This window comes from Ornithorhynchus anatinus, chromosome X1 (assembly GCF_004115215.2).
Source record: "Ornithorhynchus anatinus isolate Pmale09 chromosome X1, mOrnAna1.pri.v4, whole genome shotgun sequence".
Lineage (NCBI taxonomy): Eukaryota > Metazoa > Chordata > Mammalia > Monotremata > Ornithorhynchidae > Ornithorhynchus > Ornithorhynchus anatinus.
In genome coordinates, this window is record NC_041749.1 from 75328193 (window position 1) to 75347160 (window position 18968).

The 18968-nt window shown below is 43.7% G+C and overlaps 1 protein-coding gene across 1 annotated transcript; it reads right to left on the bottom strand.

The window, feature by feature from the left end:
• Positions 1 to 26: 26 nt before the first annotated feature.
• Positions 27 to 17008, bottom strand: TMEM40 (transmembrane protein 40). The gene is made up of 12 exons (XM_007655419.2): positions 16940 to 17008; positions 11149 to 11199; positions 10840 to 10962; positions 10258 to 10350; positions 8398 to 8451; positions 7812 to 7847; positions 7605 to 7637; positions 5667 to 5717; positions 4337 to 4408; positions 4179 to 4253; positions 2889 to 2951; positions 27 to 712 (listed from the first exon to the last, which is right to left on the bottom strand). Exons 2-12 carry the CDS (start codon positions 11189 to 11191, stop codon positions 693 to 695), a joined length of 663 nt encoding a protein of 220 aa, XP_007653609.1. The 5' UTR covers positions 11192 to 11199; positions 16940 to 17008; the 3' UTR covers positions 27 to 692.
• Between the last annotated feature and the right edge of the window lie 1960 nt (positions 17009 to 18968).

Consider the following 18968-nt stretch of genomic DNA (forward strand, 5'->3'; position numbering starts at 1 on the left):
CAAATGGTCAGAGATGCAGTCACAGATTATTTCCTTGCTTTTATTTCACAGCTTTCCCCCCTTTTCATTTCATGCACAAGACTCATTGACCCTCTCTAACTTGAACAGGCAAATCAGAGTCCCTCAGGTTTATGAGCTAGGTTGAGGCTCATTGCCCCACTGGGTGAAGAGAAGCAGGCTCTGACTGATGGGAGCCAACTGACGAGTTGCTCAAAGAAAACTTGAGCAGATAAAGAAAGCCTCATGGTGGTTGAAAAGAGCAAAACCAAATCCAGTCAATGCCATGTGGGTAGACCTGTGCTAAAATCCTCTGGGACTTGGTGAAGAGCACAAGGTCATGGGGTGAAAACCTATTTAGCTCAGGTATGAGAACATGGAAATAACCCCCACCAAAAATCATATGCATTGATTTACAAAATGAAACTTCATAAAACTAATGGGATTGTTCATTGAGATTGCTAGGTTTTATAACCTAGCAGGTAAAAATCTTCTGTTTTCTCTGACAAATGTCCCTTTCTTCTCACATCCCCTGCCTCCCCACCTTCCCTCAGGATGCTTTACAGTTAGCACTTCTTGATCATTTCCCTTAACCCCTGGATTTTTCAGACTATGTTTTTTTCATTTTCTGACTTCCTTCATTGGAAAAACTCCAGGGCCCAGGCACTGCTTTCAGTCACTGTTCTTCAGTCCTCTTAATCACTTTTTCTGACACCTGAAATATAATGTGAAAATGAGGAAAGTTGAATTATGCACTCAAAATAAATAACCAGCACTAATTATTCTAGCAGGAAGTCCCCAGCTTGATGCAAAAAACCTTGGGATCAAAAATACAGCAGCACTAGACTCTAGACTGTATGCTCATTGTGGGCAGGGACCATGTTTACCAACTCTGTTATATCGTACTCTTTCAAGTGCCCAAGTGCTTAGTACAGTGCTCTAGACACAGTAAGCGCTCAGTAAATACGATTGATTGAGCAGTATTCCTGTCCCTCTCCCCACCCCCAAGTCTTTGGACATTGCCAGCAGATTCATGATTTGGAGTTAAAGTGATCTTCCAAAGGACATTTGAACTATAATAATAATAATAATAATGGTTTTTGTTAAGTGCTTACTATGTGCCAAGCACTGTTCTAAGTGCTGGGGTAGACACAGGGTAATCAGGTTGTCTCACATGGAGCTCACAGTCTTAATGCCCATTTTACAGATGAGGGAACTGAGGCACAGAGAAGTTAAGTGACTTGCCCAAGGTCATACAGCAGACAAGTGGCAGGGTCAGAACTAGAACCCACGACCTCTGACTTTCAAGCCCGTGCTTACTCCACCAAGCCATGCTGCTTCTTGGGGATTACATTTACTTTGACAGCTGGTTGTGAATTTCTTCCTTACACACGCTTTGCCAAAAGTAGTCAGGGGCCCAATTTGGACCTTCCAGATTTCTAGTATAACCAATCTTTATAGGGATGATGTGAAGAGGGAACTAGCTATTGATTGCAAACTACTGTGAAACCTCTAAGAATTGGGTCATTTTGCTTAGATCGAGATTGTCACTAATTGCTTTCTGGCTCTCAGGGCTTCAGTTATATAATTTATTATGAACTTACTATGTGCCAAGCACTAAGCTAAGCTTGGAGTAGATACAAGATAATCAGATCAACACATCCCCTGTGCCGTGCAAGGCTCACAATCTAAGAGGAAGGGAGAGCAGATGTATTTTCATTTTACAGATGAAGAAACTGAGACACACAGAAGTTCTAAGCTCATCCAGCAGGCCAGTGGTCAAATTAGGACTAAACCCCAAGCCTGACTTCCAGGACCAAGCAGTTTCCATGAGACCACTGCCCCTGTTTCAATCTCTTGACAATTCATCACCGTCAATATGAAGTCTCGTTAATTCAGATGTGCTCATTACATCTCTTTGATGCTAGTACAATAAGAAGTGCTGGTGGATATGAAAAAAAACACTTGCAATAACAACTTGAGTTAAGAGCAAGATTGACTTAAGTTGGCATGGTTTACCCCCTTGATTTTTATTAATCTTGATTTTTGAGAAACAGCATGGCTCAGTGGAAAGAGCACTGGCTTGGGAGTCAGAGGTTGTGGGTTTTAATCCCAGCTGTGTGACTTTGGGCAAGTCAGTTCACTTCTCTGTGCCTCAGTTACCTCATCTGTAAAAGGGGGACTAAGACTGAGCCCCAGTGGGGCAACCTGATCACCTTGTATCCCCCCCAGCGCTTAGAACTGTGCTTGGCACATAGTAAGCACTTAACAAATACCATCATTATTATTACTAACTTCTCTACTGCTGGTTGTCAAATGTTGGGAAAGCTATAGGGCCACAAATGTTTTTAAAAATCTAATCATTGCTGCTACTGTAATGCTTGGCCCCATGGAGGGAGCTAATGCTGTCTTTTGGACAAGTTCTATGTAAATAGCATAATTACCAAGCTAAAGTGTGGCTTAGTGGAAAGAGCACTGGCTTGGGAGCCAGAGGTCTAATCCTGGCTCCGTTACTTGTCAGCTGTGTGATTTTGGGCAAGTCACTTAACTTCTCTGTGCCTCAGTTACCTCATCTGTAAAATGGGGATTAAGACTGTGAGCCCCATGTGGGACAACCTGATTACCTTGTATCTACCCCAGCACTTAGAACAGTGTTTGGCCCATAGCAAGCACTTAACAAATACCATCATTGTATTATTATAGGATAAATTGAGTAATCAATCAATTAATCATATTTATTGAGTGCTTACTGTGTGCAGAACACTGTACTAAGCACTTGGAAAAGAGTACATATTAACCTGGACCTGCAAGGAATTGAGCTGTAGAAGAGTCAGACTGGATTTGCAAGGCTGAAATACATAAGCGAGAGCCATAAAAATGAAAAAGGTTACCCATTAATTTTAACTTCTGAAACAGAGGGATGAAGCCTCGGAGGACACTGTGAATCCGATATACTGTGCAGAAACAAATTTTTTTTTAAAAAGAGGTTAGTTAGTTCACATTAATGACCTAACACCAAGGAGGAAGTAGAGTACAAAATCTGCCTCCTTCCTTGATCCAACCCACCAAGCCCCAAAATGTATGTCAAAACAGAGAACTTGAGAGTTTTTATGATGCCAGCATAATCGTCTGGGCAAGAAATAGTAAAAGGCCCTTTCAACCTATCTTGCTTCCTGGTGGGACCTGCAAAAAGGGAGTTCCTGATCTCAGAAGGGGCTAACAGCTTGTTCGCTTGCCAGGAGTCAGTGATGAAACTATTACATCTTGGCCGGTACCATATGAGTTGGCTCTACAGACCCTCTCGACGTGCGTACTTGACTTTCTTATTATGTTCCTCCCTCTGGTGATTGTCTTTTTGTTTGATTAGCACAAAAGAAGATGTCATATAGAATCTCTTTGCACTTTCAGGACAGTCAGAGATGTGGTTACCTAAGATCTAGTGGATGCCTCTTAACTATGCAATTTCATGTACAATGAAAGGGTTTTGGCTGTGAAACCCTTGTGAATTTAGTGAACAAAACCCAAGAAATACGGCCTCCCTGCAATGCCACAGTGTGATTGAGCTGGCCTCTTGTAAGTTCTTTGCTAAGCTCTGCCTCAGGGATGTCTTAGTAGTTAGGAACAAGGGAGCTGTGCTTGAGTTATAATCAAAGAGAGCCCAGGGTTTATGGGAGGAACAGAGCAACTCTGTTGAATTGTAACATGAAACAGCAAGCCCAAACTTGACAGGGCTGAGCCCTGGCACACCAAGTCACAAATTAACACTGCATGGCAGGTTTAATAAGCTAATTCTAGGAGTAATAGAAGCATGACAGCACAATAAGGGACGGTTTTAGTTAATATACAATGCGGCTGATACCATAGATCCTGCCTTTTCAGTCTCTCACACACACCCATAGATGAATTTCTCCATCAGTGGCCTCAAATGCAGCTTTTCTGCAACCATTAAATAAGTGGTGGCCTTTTGGAATTAGAGCCTGTTTGTAAGGGGCAGAGAATGAAACATTTTCCTATAGCTATCAAGACTCTAGCAAAGGTGCCATCATCTCCCAGTGGTTTTTCTGAAGGTGAGGGAGAGTACTGGGTCCTTTCTATGTGCATTTTCGGAAAGAAACTGCTCGGCACATGAAAGACTCGGGTACTGAGATGGGTCCTTGGTTTACTGGAAACGACATTCTTACCCAGGCCAAAATATATTCCAATGGTCTCAAGAGAGGCAAAGGTCAGTAAACCAACACCCAAAGACATGATCCAGTCTGAAAAGCAAATACAAAGAAATAACTTACTTATCCTCTGTGTAACTTTAACCACTTTATCTTTTAACCAAAGCCCTTCTTACCTGCATAGCAGTGATAGCAGACTAATAGAGCCCCGATGGCAAAACAAAGAAGGATAAAATGAAAAAATTCATCTGAAAAGGCAGAGAACAGGAAATTAAATTGGCTCTTCACTGTCTTGGTCCCTTACCATCAGGCACTGGGTTCCAGGAGCAGAAATCCAGGGTATTTGATTCCTACTTGAATTGGGTCTCCGGGACATAAAGCTGATCCCATACCTTGGCCTGGACTGCACTCCTACTAGAGCAAAGACGAGGCCCCAAGACCAGGTATTTTCTATCAAAGAATGCTAGTTCAAATTCTAACTCGGGAAAACTGTCACTACCTAGGGGAAGATACTGAAGTAGTTTATTAGAAGGAAATGCCATCTCTTCACAAAGTGCATAATGAATGGAGTATCTACTTTTCCTCCCACTTGAATGCTAATTTGGAGGCTGTCACTTCTGAAAGGTTGGGATGATAACCACAGAGAGTTTAATATTATGAATTTTAATAATACCAAGATTGAGCCCTCATTCCTGGCCTCTTTGGGAAGCTCTACTGAAGCACATGTCTTATGGGTGAGTTCTGATTAGGTTGAAATCCTAGTAGGAAGGGGAAAGGGCCAGGGGATATGTTTTATCCCCATACACACACACACACACACACACACAAATGCAGAATCACTCACTCTAATGATCTTCCATTCAGGACTTCTAGCCTGGTAGGCAACCCCTCCCCCACTGCTGCCTTGTCACTGCAGCAGGTGGGAACTGGAGAAGCTACTGCTGCTTTCACCACTGCTGCCCATGGTTAGTTGTTGGGAGCTGTTTCTGAGATGTTTCTGGTGAAGTGTGATCATCTTGCACTTGGTTCTCCATTTCAGAAATCTTCAGGGATCATCATCAGCAACAGCAGCAGAAGCAGCTGGGACCGCAGAGTAGCAGCAGGGGAGGGACATCTTAGCTACCTCTCCTCCCTTATCCCCTGACATGCTGCTACTCTATGTTCAAGCTCCTCCACACCTCTACTCCAGATGCCAAGATAATAATAATAATGATGGTATTTGTTAAGCGCTTACTATGTGCCAAGCACTGTTTTAAGCGCTGGAATGGCACTTGCCACACTGGCCAAAAGCCAGACTTCAAGGACTCTCACTGGCTCCTTTTTGAGTGGCAAGAAGAGGGCTCATCATTCATGCCAGTCCTGTGTAATGAGGATCATTTGGACACATTACTCTTAAAGTAGCTGAGTACTCTCAAAACAAGGGCCCAATCTGAGCCCAGGGAGATCCTGCTTGGTAGAAATGTTGGCTTTATCGGAAGTGGAGTCTTCCAGGCAAATTTTTCTTACCATCTTTCTTTATGTTCAGTCTTCTTAATTGAGAGTCCTCAATTTCCGCTACTTTAGAATAAAAGAAGATGAATTAAGTCCATAGCAACTTTTACATTGGGGGAGTTAAATATAAATCTAATTTTGAACAGTATTATCTGTCCTTTCTTTTATAAAGGATTTAATGTATATTTCTATTAGGGTAAGGGTGGGGTCATCCCCAGGGGCATGGGAGGCCAGAACTAATCAATCGATCAATCAATCAATCAATCATATTCATTGAGTGCTTACTGTGTGCACAGCACTGTACTAAGTGCCTTGGGAGAGTACATAAATTGCAGGACCCATTGCTCAGGGGAGGATTTAAATAGTGGAAATTCTGCCCATACAGTTTTCCCTCTTTCTTCAGCTGACTCACAAGAGGCACCCAATAGCTTCCTACCCCATCAGTGACACTCTGACTTTGCACAGCCCTGGCACTGGCACTCTAGGCATCCCTAACCCTGCCTCTAGACTGTAAGCTCCTTGCGGGCATTGTGTCTACCAACTCTGCTGTATTGTACTCTCCCAAGTTCTAAGTACAGTACTGGGCACCCAGTAAGTGCTCAGTAAATATGAAAGATTGCTTGATTGATTATTGATTGTCAAGTGAAACTCTGTAGGCTGCCACAGCCCAGGGTCCTTGAGGGGAAAGGTGAACATAGGGACACAGATGAGTCAGCCTCAGGTTTGACTTCGTAATCATTTCCACCCTCCCCTTGTTGTCCTCCCAACGGGGAGTTCTGTTCACTGGGATGGGAGTCGCCTGGGGCAAGGGGTCCTCTGGCCCTATTTTAGGGTCAGCCCTGGATCAAGGCTAGCTGATCCTTGAATGGATTGTTGGAAAGGAAACAGAAAGAGAATTCATTATAGCCGACAGAAATCGAAACAATGAAATCTCAGCACCACTTACAAGTGACTTTCACCACAAAGAACTGTAGAATATGCAAATGGTTAATGGGCCAACTTTCACTTGCTTGGCTCTGTCCCAGCTTTGTGCTGGTGTCAGCGGAGTGTCTGGGTCCTCAGTTATGGCATCCTAGGGATGATGGCTCACTGCAGCATTTCCAGCCCATGGACAAATGAATTTCAATAAGAAAGTAACCCAGAAAGAAGTGACTGGAACTGAAAGTGAAAATACCAAACAGTGACCCACACATAGGGAGAGGATGAGACTCAGGTTACTAATCCAGCTGAAACCAGTGGATCCAGGGTATCCAGCTGAAACCAGTGGATCCAGGGTATTTAGAATTTGCAGCAAGTTGGCTTGGTCTACACTGGCAGATTATCTAGTCATTTTAGGCCTCCCAAATACACTATGGTTTCATTTAGCTAGATATTCCAAGTGAAAAAGAATAATAATAATTGTGATATATGTTAAGCCTTTACAGTATGCCAAGCACTGTACTAAATACCAGGCTGGACACCATTCCTGTCCCACATGGGGCTCACAGTCTAAGAGGAAGGGAAAACAGGCATTTATTAAATCCCTCATTTTGAAGATGAGGAAACTGAGGCACAGAGAAGTTAAGCCACTTGCCCAAGGTCACACAGCAGGGTAGTGGCAAAGCTGGAATTAGCACTCAGATCCTCTGACTCAGATGCCTGTGCTCTGAAAATGTTTGTTCCTTTCTTCCCCCCATGAGACAGCTGGCTAATTGAGGCCAAAGTGTATTTTGAGGCTTGAGTTCTCTAGATAATTAGGTAGTGTTGTCCAGGCCAAAATGGTCTTGGGAAGGTATTTCCTTGGGTGATTACTCAGTTCTGACATCTTGATGAGCCACATTTGACTTTCAGATTCTCTTGTTGGTACTCTGGGAATTCATTGAGGGTTAAATTACAAGTGATGACTCCAAAACGATGTACACACCCTAAAGAAAGAACAAACATTTCCTCCTATTCTTTGAGTTTTGTATTTACCATCTGAAGTTCCAGGTTCTCTGCTCCTGATCTCTGTAAATATGAAACCAAACTTTAGGCTTGGGTAACCCACAGTAAACACTGGACAGTTACTCGCATCTCCTCTGCAGACTTGTAAAACAGTAAAGTCGAGGATTACAGCCTAGCACTTCTACAGCTCTCACTCCATCTAGGCATGCTGACATCCTTATACCTGTGAGTATTTACCTGATTCATTGTAGGGAACGACCTCTTCAGACACACCTAAAAACCCCCAAAACAAATGCAACAGATGAATATCTACTTGGGTCCGAACTAGGATGAACAGTAAGCAATCTAGATGTGGCAAGTACATATTCTTTGATTCATGTTTCAAAAGTAAATCTTCCCTTCAGTAGAGGAGTTATATCTTGGTATTGTAACAATACTTAAATCAAACCATTTACTCAACAATTTCAATGTGCTTTTCAGGTATCACCCGGTAAGCCCTCTTCTGTTTTTATCTACTGATTAAACCGACTGGTAGGCAATGACCAATGCCTCCATTTTAGGGAGAGGGAAACTGAAGCATGAAGAAGTTAAGTGTCATCACATCAGTATCATAACCAGAAAGAGAACCACAGCTTCCTCCTAGGGTATGGTTCTCTGTTTCCCTCCCAAACAAACCAGTGTTTAAATTATTACTGGACTTGTTGCAGTTGTAGAAATTATAACATCATTTCATTGTGGGCTAAGCACTTCAAGATGAATTGATCAGCCACTATAATGAATGCTTGCCTATTGTTAGCCACATGCAGTAACAATTTGATACCACCTTCATAGAGCTGAAGCTCATCCTTCTGGGTCACTGATCCATCTTCGTCAGCATCTGTGGGAAAAGGAAGGCAGTAGGGTTGGGCCACATCTCCCCGGTAGGCAGGACAATGTATACTAGGTATAATAGGCTCTGGGGTGGAATTTACAGGGGCAGGACTTTCTGGTGTAGTCCATCTGTCCTTCCATTGCCACGTCATTGTGCCATTCCATGTGACATCATTGGGGGGCAGGGAAAGAGGCAGGTCAGAGGCAGGGCTTGGTAGCAGACACAACTGCATTCCTCCTGGAAAGTTCTGGCTGTGTTTCAGGCCATTGAGCAAATCCCTGAATGACCTCTTTGTCCAGTGGGAAGAACAGTGCTCTGGGAATCAGGAGTCCTGGATTCTAGTCTCAGTTCTGGTCGCAGCTAGCTAACATGGGCGAAAAATGCACCTGCACTTTGCAATGAGCTGTATTCCTGCGCGCCTACCAGCTCATTGCATGCCAGTCCCTGTCGGAAACATGACTGGCGGGGATGAGAGAATGTAAGAGATGCTGTGCAAGCCATTTATTTCTATAGTCAGTTCTTTAATTTAGGCTCTTGGTCCTGAAGTCTCAGGACCAAGACTTGTCCACCCTTCCCAATGGGAGACTCCATCATCAAGAATGTCCTGAACGACATTCTTGAATAATTGAGGCAAAAGCAGGCTCTTTTCCACCTAGTTGACCAGACCTTTACTTGACTTCATGTTGTTTAGTTCTTGTCAGGGAGCCAGAGAGAGCCTACCTATTTCAAAGGCCATCTGGTCTTAGAAGTGATACAACAATTCATTGAATTGTAAGTTTCTCAGAGGCAGGAATAGGGCTTTCTTCCTTTCTTTTTTTATGGTATTTGTTGAGCACTTACAATGTGTCAAGCACAGTTCTAAGCACTGGGATATTCAAATCAATCAATTCGGACACAGTCCTTGTCCCACATGGGGCTCATAGTCTAAGTAGGAGGTTTTGAATCTCCATTTTACAATTGAGGAAACTGAGGCACAGAGAAGGTAAGCGACTTGCCCAGTCACACAGTAGACAAGTGGAGGAACTGGGATTGGAACTTGTGTCCTCGGACTCCCAGGACCATGCTCTTTCTACTAGGCCACACTGCTCACCTAACTCACAACAGCACCCTGCAAGAGTCCTGTGCACAGTGGATGCTTAATCGATACCATTGACCGACCGACTGACCAAATGAGGGATTAACTATTCTGCAGGACAATTGTGCCATTTAGGATGGGGAGCAATCATGCTTTGTCTCCAGTGGCAGCACCTAGCAGAGGTTCTCTCTGGCTAATGTCTGCCTCTAATCCAATTTGCATGGGGAATAATTGATGAAAAATTTCCAAAGTGGGAAGTTTGTTTAGGGAAGACATACCTGACATTTCACTAAGCAATTTAGCATTCATCTTTTCAGACACTGAGGGCCAGAGAGTTACTCTGTCACCTTCTGATTGATCTCATCTGCTCACACGCCCCAATAGACTTGCTCTGTTTTTTCCCACCTGTTCTGGAAAAGTACATACTGAACTCTGATCCTCACCTTGGCTGCAAATTCTCCTGGAGAGTGGACATTGTTTACACTCTCCAGCATCAGGCCAAATGTTGTTAGAATTTATTCTCTTGGTTTGTTTTGAGAACCCATTAAAATGATCAATTTTTTCAAATGGAATATTTGGCATTACAGTACTTGAAAATCACCTCCAGTTCATTCCTTGTCCTTCCTAATCCACGTGTAATTCTCTTCTATTTTATTTCTCTATACAGCTCTATTAAGAGGACTAGCTCATTAAGGAGAATGGAGCCACGGATGGAAACAATGATTGTACTTCCATACCACTTTCATCTTGGTTGTCATCTTCTCTATTGTCCTCAAAGCGAATGGGTTTTCTAGTTGCCACAGGGAGTTTTTCCTCATCACTACTGCTGTCTAGAACGATGAAACACAAAGTTCGTAATAACCACTGCCTAGAGACTACTGCAAAGAATCTATTAAAGCTAATTCCAAGGATTGATTAAGCTGCTTTAAGAAATCACTGAGTGATGCTTTCAGCAGAAACACACTTCTGAAGCCTTCAAGCCCATGCAGGCATCCTTCTGAACTCATTGATCTACTAGGCTGGAAAGGTCTAGTGCCCCAAGAGTTCAACAGCAAGGTTTTTACAATAGACTGCTTTCATAAAATGTTTAGGCTGCCACCTGGAAGAAACTAAAATCTCTCCCCATCCAGGATCCAGCTTGCAAAAGTTGCTAGGTAGACCAGCTCAGCCCTGTGACTTTCCAGGCTCCAACAGAAGCACTAACCAACTTTGGATGAAAGTAGATTTATGATCGTAGGTACCATGACAGCTGGTAAAGCACATAAAAATTCATTTTTCTTCCAGATTAAGGGAGATTCAAAGTAAAATAAATGCTGTACCCGAAGACGTTGATGAAGAGGAGGAGGAAGAGGAAGAGGAGGAAGAAGACGTGTCCTTCTTATTTCTGGTTTGCAGATGGTGATTATCCTTTTCTACACTCCCTGGGACTTTCGTTTCTTCATCTGTGAAACACATACACAGCATATAGCACTTTAATCTGGAGACTTCCCCGGGGGAATCTAATCTAGTCTTCTGGCCCTGGGCTGGGTCAGCATGATAGATTACTAGTACTATACCTGCACTTGCCCTTTAGATAGGAGGAGCAGACCATATACAAACCAAATCTGCAGCATTTCCCTGGGCGGTACCTTTTTTTTCCGAGGCTGGAGGGGCAGTCTCTGAGATTTCCATGGCCTTCTCTGAAAAGAAAATTCGTGATGAGTGCTGGCTTTTCTTCATTTGACTCCTGCCTTTCGTTTAGGCAGTTTAACTGTATACCAAGATCCCTGTTTCATAGCACTCAGCAGGAATTTCACCCCCCAAAGGCTTCATCCTGCTTTCCAAATTAGCTGCTATCTCCTCAGTAGCAATGTTTCCTGAACGATTGCCTCAACTCTCCACTTCCCTTTGTTAGTAGTCCAGATACAGGTTTAGTAAGTACGTTGTAAGGTCAGTTTGACTGGTTCTTATGAACCAGACTGCTTGCTTGTGTGGGCTTGTCTCCATGGGAGCCAACATATTGGGGGAGGGAGGGGCCAGGGGAAAGTGGACCGGTGTGATGAGGGAGAGTGGAAGAGCAATGATGGCAGTGGGAAGAGCATGGGGAGATGAAATGGAGGAGAGCAAGGGGAAGAGCCAACCTGAGTCAGGCTTTGGCTTCCCCCAATAGACTGTCAGCCCTCCAAAAGCAGGGTTGATGACTTTTTCTTCAGTATGTTCCCCAACACACCTAGAAGAGTGTGCTCTGCACACAGTAAGAGCTCAGTAAGAGTAAATGCTGTTGCTACTGATAATGCAGTGACTAGGACCAAGCCTATATTTGAGGTCTCCTCTTGAGTCTGTGCAGGACTGGGCCTGGTTGAGATGATGGGGCTGCTAGCCAAGGACAATAATGACAATAATGATTAGTAAGAATAATAATAATATTTGTTAAGTGCTTACTATGTATAAAGCACTGTACTAAGCATTGGAGTAGATGGAAGTTAATCAGGTCAGACAGTCAAAAACAGGATGGGCCACAGGCCACGCTCCGGGTAGCAGGAGAGATGAGACCCATGGAAACCAATAGAAGGAGGCCCACCAAACTGAACAGCTATCCTGACCTTAATAATCTCATCACTCTTCATGGCCTACTAGCTGTATTAGAACTAGATTTTATTCCAGGCTCCTGGCATCCCATAAAGGTTCATTTGTCATCATCAGTTTTTTTTAATCTCTGTCCATATAGTCAGCAGGCACCAAGCAGGATAAGATGGGTTCTTCTTGTGACCCCCATAATCCTGTGACTTCTTCTGTGCCTCTTCTACTCAAATCTTTGCCTTCATTATGCTCCTTGATTTTTTTTTCTCTCAACAGCAGTAAAGAAACAAAGAATATCATCCTCCCAGAGTTCACCACAAACCTAATCCGAAGTCCAGGATTCAAATAGAGAACCTGAAAGAATGTATATGATCTGGATTTGTTCCCAGGCTTAACAAGAGGGAGAAGAATTGAGCCCAGAACATGTGAGGTACAAATAGTAATTACCCTGATGTGACAAATATGTAAACAAGGCTATAATTAGACTTGTCCTAAAAGATGAGCAAACTAATAGGGCATTCTCACAAGAGAAATAGGGCAACCCTTTGCCCCAGTAAGGTACTTTATTTCTTTAGCTGGAATTGCACACAGAGCAAAGTGTCAAAACTGAATTAACATGTTTGATAAAGCCATGATTCATCCCATGGAACAACAAAGATATGAACTTGGCCTGGCTTCTGCCTTGAAAGATCTCAAAGACATTTCAAAGATCTTATCCTCCAATGAACTTTGCCTCAGGACTATTTCTTTCCATTCCTGACTGAAGTCTGATCATATTTGCAATGTGATGAGAACTTTTAGGTCATATCTGCCCCAGGAACTGGTATTATTCCCAACTTAATCTTTCCATATAAATGATATTTTAGCTATGATTCTGTACAGTGCAGGCCTGATGCTGAGTACCCCCAGAGTTCATGCTCTGAGTCCTTACAGCTCTGTCAGGATCCTGTAAGAATCACGTAGAAGATCAAGTAAGGGTACAGCTGTCTAGTAGCCCTACTTACAAGCTCACCCTCAGGAACCCCAAGGTTGTGCCTGATTTACAGAGAGGTCTTGGGGCTTTTCCAGGTCCCCAACACTGTCTTCCCATTCCACTGTCACCCCGATGGCTTCAGAGCAGTCCAGAGAACCTAGGCAGGCCTGTTGAGGGTTGGAAGAGGGTTGAGATGGTTGGACCCATCCAGACCCCAAGTCAGTCAGGAGACATGTACTAAGAAGTACCTATCATAAGCTGACTGCCTTTGCTTCAGGAACCCAATGTAGCATTTGAAGGTGCAGTGAAAGAGGATTAATTGTTCCAGAAATATTCGATATCAATCTTTTTGGTGGGACACAAGGCTGGAATTCTAGGGTAACTAACCATTTAGAGAATCTACTGAGAGTCCTTCTACTTTTTTTCAAAATGCCATTTGGTTTGCCTGTTGTAGATATGACCTCTTTAAAAGTCTACACTCCAGTGAAGTGTTTGGAACCCACAGATCCCTCTGGATGATTTTAGCAATGCCTTATTAAACTTTTCTTTTCCCTTCTAAACAAAAATAATCTTATTTGGCCCAAAAAAAATATACTGAAGGCCTAATTCTGAGCTAACTCAAAACACAAAACCTCAGGTTGATGTGGGCTCCAAACATGGGAAAATGTGTCCTCTCTGTCCTATTAAAAACAAGTAAGGCTATTTAAGAAAAAAAAGCCCATCCCTCCTGGTTATGAATTCCAGAATCAATAATAATAACAATTATGGTATTTGTTAAATTCTTACTGTGTGCCAAGCACTGTTCTAAGCACTAGGGTAGATACAAGGTAATCAGGTTGTCCCACGTGGGCTCACAGTCTTAATCCCCATTTTACAGATGAGGTAATTAAAAGCATAGGGTAACTGTGGCTTGCTAAATTCACACAGCAGACAAGTGGCAGAGCTGGGATTAGAACCCACGTCCTCTGACTCCCAAGCCCGTGCTCTTTCCACTAAACTACGCTGCTTCTCATGATAAGGTTGGAGCACAGACATACTCTCAGCACGTTTTGGCCCTGGCTAAAGAAAAAGCAATATGGGGAGTTGAGCGATTATCCAATGCATTTGAGCAACATGGACTGCTGAGCTGGATCATTCAGGCCCCAACCCGGTCGTGTTTTATTTTTCTCTCAGTTTCTGGAGTTTCTGCCTTAATTATCTGGATCACTGTCTCAACTCCTCACTTTGCCAGGGGAAATCCATCCTCTGAAAACACCTCAGGAGGACCCATCATGGGTGGGCTAAAATCACACTTTTTACTTTGCTGTAGCCTTGGATGGACTAGATAAGTCCTAGCAGCATCAGGGAGAGAACACATTGTGTAGAGGTAGACACTAAATCACACTGTCTCAGAAGGCTTGGGACGCGGTAGCAAACTTTGGCCTGAAGACCGCACTGGACTTCCACACGTCCAGGCATACCAGAGCTTTACTCTGTCTTGTCAATTTCTGGTACTTTTAGTCACAATTCAATGGAAGATGGTTGAATTAGGTTGGACTCATGGAGGCACACCTGGTATTTCTACCATGAGATAGTGACCTCAGGCAAGCCTCTTTATTGACCGGAGAGCTTGCAAAATGGACAACTGCTTCCTGGAGGTGCTGGAAATGTCCTCTTTGAAATGTCCTCTTGTTTTGAGTGTATCTGGACCCTGGCCATGGCCCCACAGTCCTCTTAGATAGGCTGCAAGCTCCTCAAGGGCAGAGATCCTGTCTACCAACTCTATTGTCCTCTCCCCAACCATAGTGCTGCATACACAATAAATAGAGAGAAGCAGTGTGGCTTAGTGGATAGAACATGGGCCCAAGAGCCCAAAGGATCTGTGTTCTAATCCCAGCTCTGCCACTTGTCTGCTGGATGACCTTGGGCAGGTCACTTCAATTCTCTGTGCCTCAGTTACCTCATCTGTAAAATGGGGATTAAGACTGTGAGCCCCATGTGGGACATGGACTGTGTCCAGCCTGATTACTTTGTATCTGCTCTAGTGCTTAGTACAGTGCCTGGCACATAAACAAGTGCTTAACAAATCTCCTAAAAACAAATAAATAAATAAATGCCAATGATTCACTGAGGTTGGTAGAAAGAAAGACCTGAAATAACTTGCTACAGTTGAAGTGGGGGAGGCAGTCTGGGGTTCCTGGGGCATGCACTGAGTGGGGAACCCATGCTGCAGATCTTCCTAATATTTATTGGGTATTCATGACCACAGAACTGTTCTAACAGAGTTGAGTTGGTGCTGGGCATTTGATTTGGCCCAAGTGGAAATGTAGTCAAAAAAATAATAATAAGGAAAATGTATATCCCAGAAGCCTGCTTACTATGAAAAGTCAATCTTCACGTAGCTAACAAAGTTTGTGAAATGAGGAAATACTACACAAATAGTCTGAAGAGAGCAGGCAACTAAACTCCCTTTGGACTGACATAGAAAACACATAGCTGCAAAGTCACCAGCTAACCATAAAGGGATCTGTGATCTTTCTCTGAACTTCCAACAGACTTTGCTGTTGGCCCCTAGTAGAAAACACTTTGTGGCTACTGAGCTCAAGCCGTGGCAAAAAGGATTAGGATTCAAGCACTAACAAGTTCAAACAGAATGTGGTAGTCAGCACCACACACCCAAGATTTCTGGAAAGCCCTGGACTAAGTCTGTAAGAGAAAAACTCACAGGCATTTTCCGGGACCTAAAGAGATAGTGTACATACAGACAAAACAAAGTGGATAGTGAAGGCAATTATTTGGATATCATTTCAATTCTCTGCTTTTCACTTTGTGTAGACAGATGGATACTGGAAATAAATCTGGATAATTAAAGGCACAGGAACAAAGTTACTGGAAGGATATTTTCTGTTTTGCTTTATAAATCCAGGCAGGGATTATTTTGGTCTAAAGATACAATTCCCCTCCCTTTCCCTCCATCCCCTTCTCTTCTGTCCCCTCCTTGAAACAATCTTTTGCTCAGCAGGGAACTTGTGACAAATCACTCCTAGGTTGATATTTTTTCTGTTCACTTCCAAACACAATACATTTTTGTGCCCCATGAAAAACCCTCAAAGAGAAAAGATTACTCATGGGAAGAAGGCTCAGATAGTCCAAAAGGGCATGCTCACTGTATGGGGACCTCAAAATGAATTTACTTTCTAATTTTTCTTCAACCTTACTTACAAGTCTGAAGGGAAGCACTGTGCTAGTGGCTAATACCCATTGGTCTTTTCCAGAGCTGAAGAGGAAAAGATTGACTGGGGAAAAGCTCAATTAAGCTGTACTTGAGAGAACTCGTCGAACACAGGTTTTGCCTACTCACCGCAAAGTGAAGTGGAGATTTAGCAGATGTCTTGTTAATGTGATACACAAGGATGGCCAAGCTGGATACCTCAAGTCAAAAAATAGTCAAATAATTGCCAAATCTCCACTTCTGTCTGTGAGGTGCAGACACAGTTTCTGGTTCTTTTTGATGGAGAGGGAAGAGGTGAAGTTTCCTACCTTGGATTTTTCCTTCTCTTTCCAGATTAAATCTGTTTTAGAACTATCACCCTCCCCTCTTTTCTGACCCAAGAGAGTAATAATTTGAGCTGTGTATTTGGAAAAGTAAGGTATTTTAATTAATTTTGTTACAAGTGTCACCTTCCCATGGACAGGCAGGCTGGTAACACATTCAAGTGGGGTGATCCATGTTTTGTACTTACTAACAAGGATAAAATGAAAGGCTCTAAATTTAAATTCATTAGCTAGAAAGAACTAATCAATTTTTTCAGGCTATCAGAAAACAAACCACCACTAGGCACCCTAAACTTAGACCTTTAACCTTGCTGAAGAGAAAGAGCCTGAAAAGGAACAGACGTGGCCCATACCTGCTCTAAGAATGCTGCTGCTGTTGTTGTTGCTGCTGCTGCTGCTGCTGTCAAGACAAGAGGACTGTGCCTACTGACAAGCAAAGGGGAAGTTATCAGTGAAGAGGCTGGGCCTGGCAAGGCAGAGATGACACAGTGTATGAGTCTGTGTTGTGCTTCCCCTAAGGCCTCAGTTCCCTGACTCACCCGTTTGCCATGGCAGCACAATTTTGCCCTTCTCTTCTGGCTTCCTGCTTCCCTCTCTTCTGGCTCCAGAAAATGAAACCTCCTCCCTAATACCCAGAGACCAGGGGCCCTACTTATTCATTCAATAGTATTTATTGAGTGCTTACTATGTGCAGAGCACTGTACTAAGCGCTTGGAATGAACAAGTCGGCAACAGATAGAGACAGTCCCTGCCGTTTGACGGGCTTACAGTCTAATCGGGGGAGACGGACAGACAAGAACAATGGCAATAAATAGAGTCAAGGGGAAGAACATCTTGTAAAAACAATGGCAACTAAATTGCTGACGGGAGGTGAAGGAGGGGTAGAGGGGGAGCAGAGGGAGCAGAGGGAAAAGGGGAAGCTCAGTCTGAGAAGACCTCTTGGAGGAGGTGAGCTCTAAGTAGGGTTTTGAAGAGGGGAAGAGAATTAGTTTAGTGAAGGTGAGGAGGGAGGGCATTCCAGGACAGCGGGAGGACATGGCCCAGGGGTCGACGGCGGGATAGGCGAGAACAGGGGACGGTGAGGAGGTGGGCGGCAGAGGAGCGGAGAGTGCGGGGTGGGCAGTAGAAAGAGAGAAGGGAGGAGAGGTAGGAGGGGGCAAGGTGATGGAGAGCCCTGAAGCCTAGAGTGAGAAGTTTTTGTTTCATGCAGAGGTTGATAGGCAACCACGGGAGGTTTTTAAGAAGGGGAGTGACATGCCCAGAGCGTTTCTGCAGGAAGATGAGCCGGGCAGCAGAATGAAGAATAGACTGGAGTGGGGAGAGACAGGAGGAAAGGAGATCAGAGAGAAGGCTGACATAGTAATCCAGCCGGGATATTATGAGAGCCTGTAACAGTAAAATAGCCATTTGGGTGGAGAGGAAAGACTTATTCTTGGACCCCAAAGCAGAACACCCTGTATCGGGAAGTGCTATCTCCCACCGGGGCTCATACTCTTTCCCAACCTAGACTGAAGAAGGAGTGAACAGGAAGCTTGCACATCCTCCCACCTCTGACGCAGCAGGGCATTAATGCAGAAAAACTTGTCTGATGACTCTGGGTGGGGAAGAGAACTGGTTCTGCTTTCCAGCTGCACTGAAAGAAGGAAAAGGGAATAGCAATGACATTAGCTTGTTTGCTGACATGGGTCTATGTTTAGTTTTCCAGGACTTTTTTTCTTTATGGTATCTGTTAAGCGCTTGCTATGTGCCAGACACTATACTAAGTACTGGGGTTTATTTATTTATATTGATGTCTGTCTCCCCCTTTAAATTGTAAACTAGAATTTGGTTGCAGCATGGTAGTGGATAGAGCACAGGTCTGGGAATCAGAAGGTCATGGGTTCTAATCCTGGCTCCACCACTTGTCTGCTGTGTGACCTTGGGCAAGTCACTTCACTTCTCTGGGCCTCAGTTACCTCATCTGTAAAATGGGGATTGCGACTGTGAGCCCCACATGGGACAGAAACTGTGTCCAACTCTATTTGCTTGTATCTAGCCCAGCACTTAGTACAGTGCCTGGCACATAGTAAGTGCTTAATAAATACCATCATCATGATTGTTATTAAGCTCGTTGTTGGCAGGGAATGGAACTGTTAATTGTTATATTGTACTCTCCCAAGCACTTAGTACCGTGTTCTGCACACAGTAAGCGCTCAATAAATACAAGTGAATGAATGACATACAGTGCTGGAGTAGATATAAGCTAATAGTGTGGCTCAGGGGAAAGAGCACAGGCTTGGGAGTCAGAGGTCATGGGTTCGATTCCCTGCTCTGCCACTTTTCAGCTGTGCAACTGTGGGCAAGTCACTTAACTTCTCTGGGCCTCAGTTCCCTCATCTGTAA

Excerpts from the sequence above, each read along its gene's own strand:
- TMEM40 (XM_007655419.2), bottom strand. The coding sequence starts at position 11,191 with ATGGAAATCTCAGAGACTGCCCCTCCAGCCTCGGAAAAAAAAG. Across the intron at positions 5,718-7,604 it reads AGAACCTGGAACTTCAGATG|TAGCGGAAATTGAGGACTCT; the intron begins GTAAATACAAAA and ends TTTATTCTAAAG. Across the intron at positions 4,409-5,666 it reads ACTGAACATAAAGAAAGATG|ATGAATTTTTTCATTTTATC; the intron begins GTAAGAAAAATT and ends CTGCCTTTTCAG.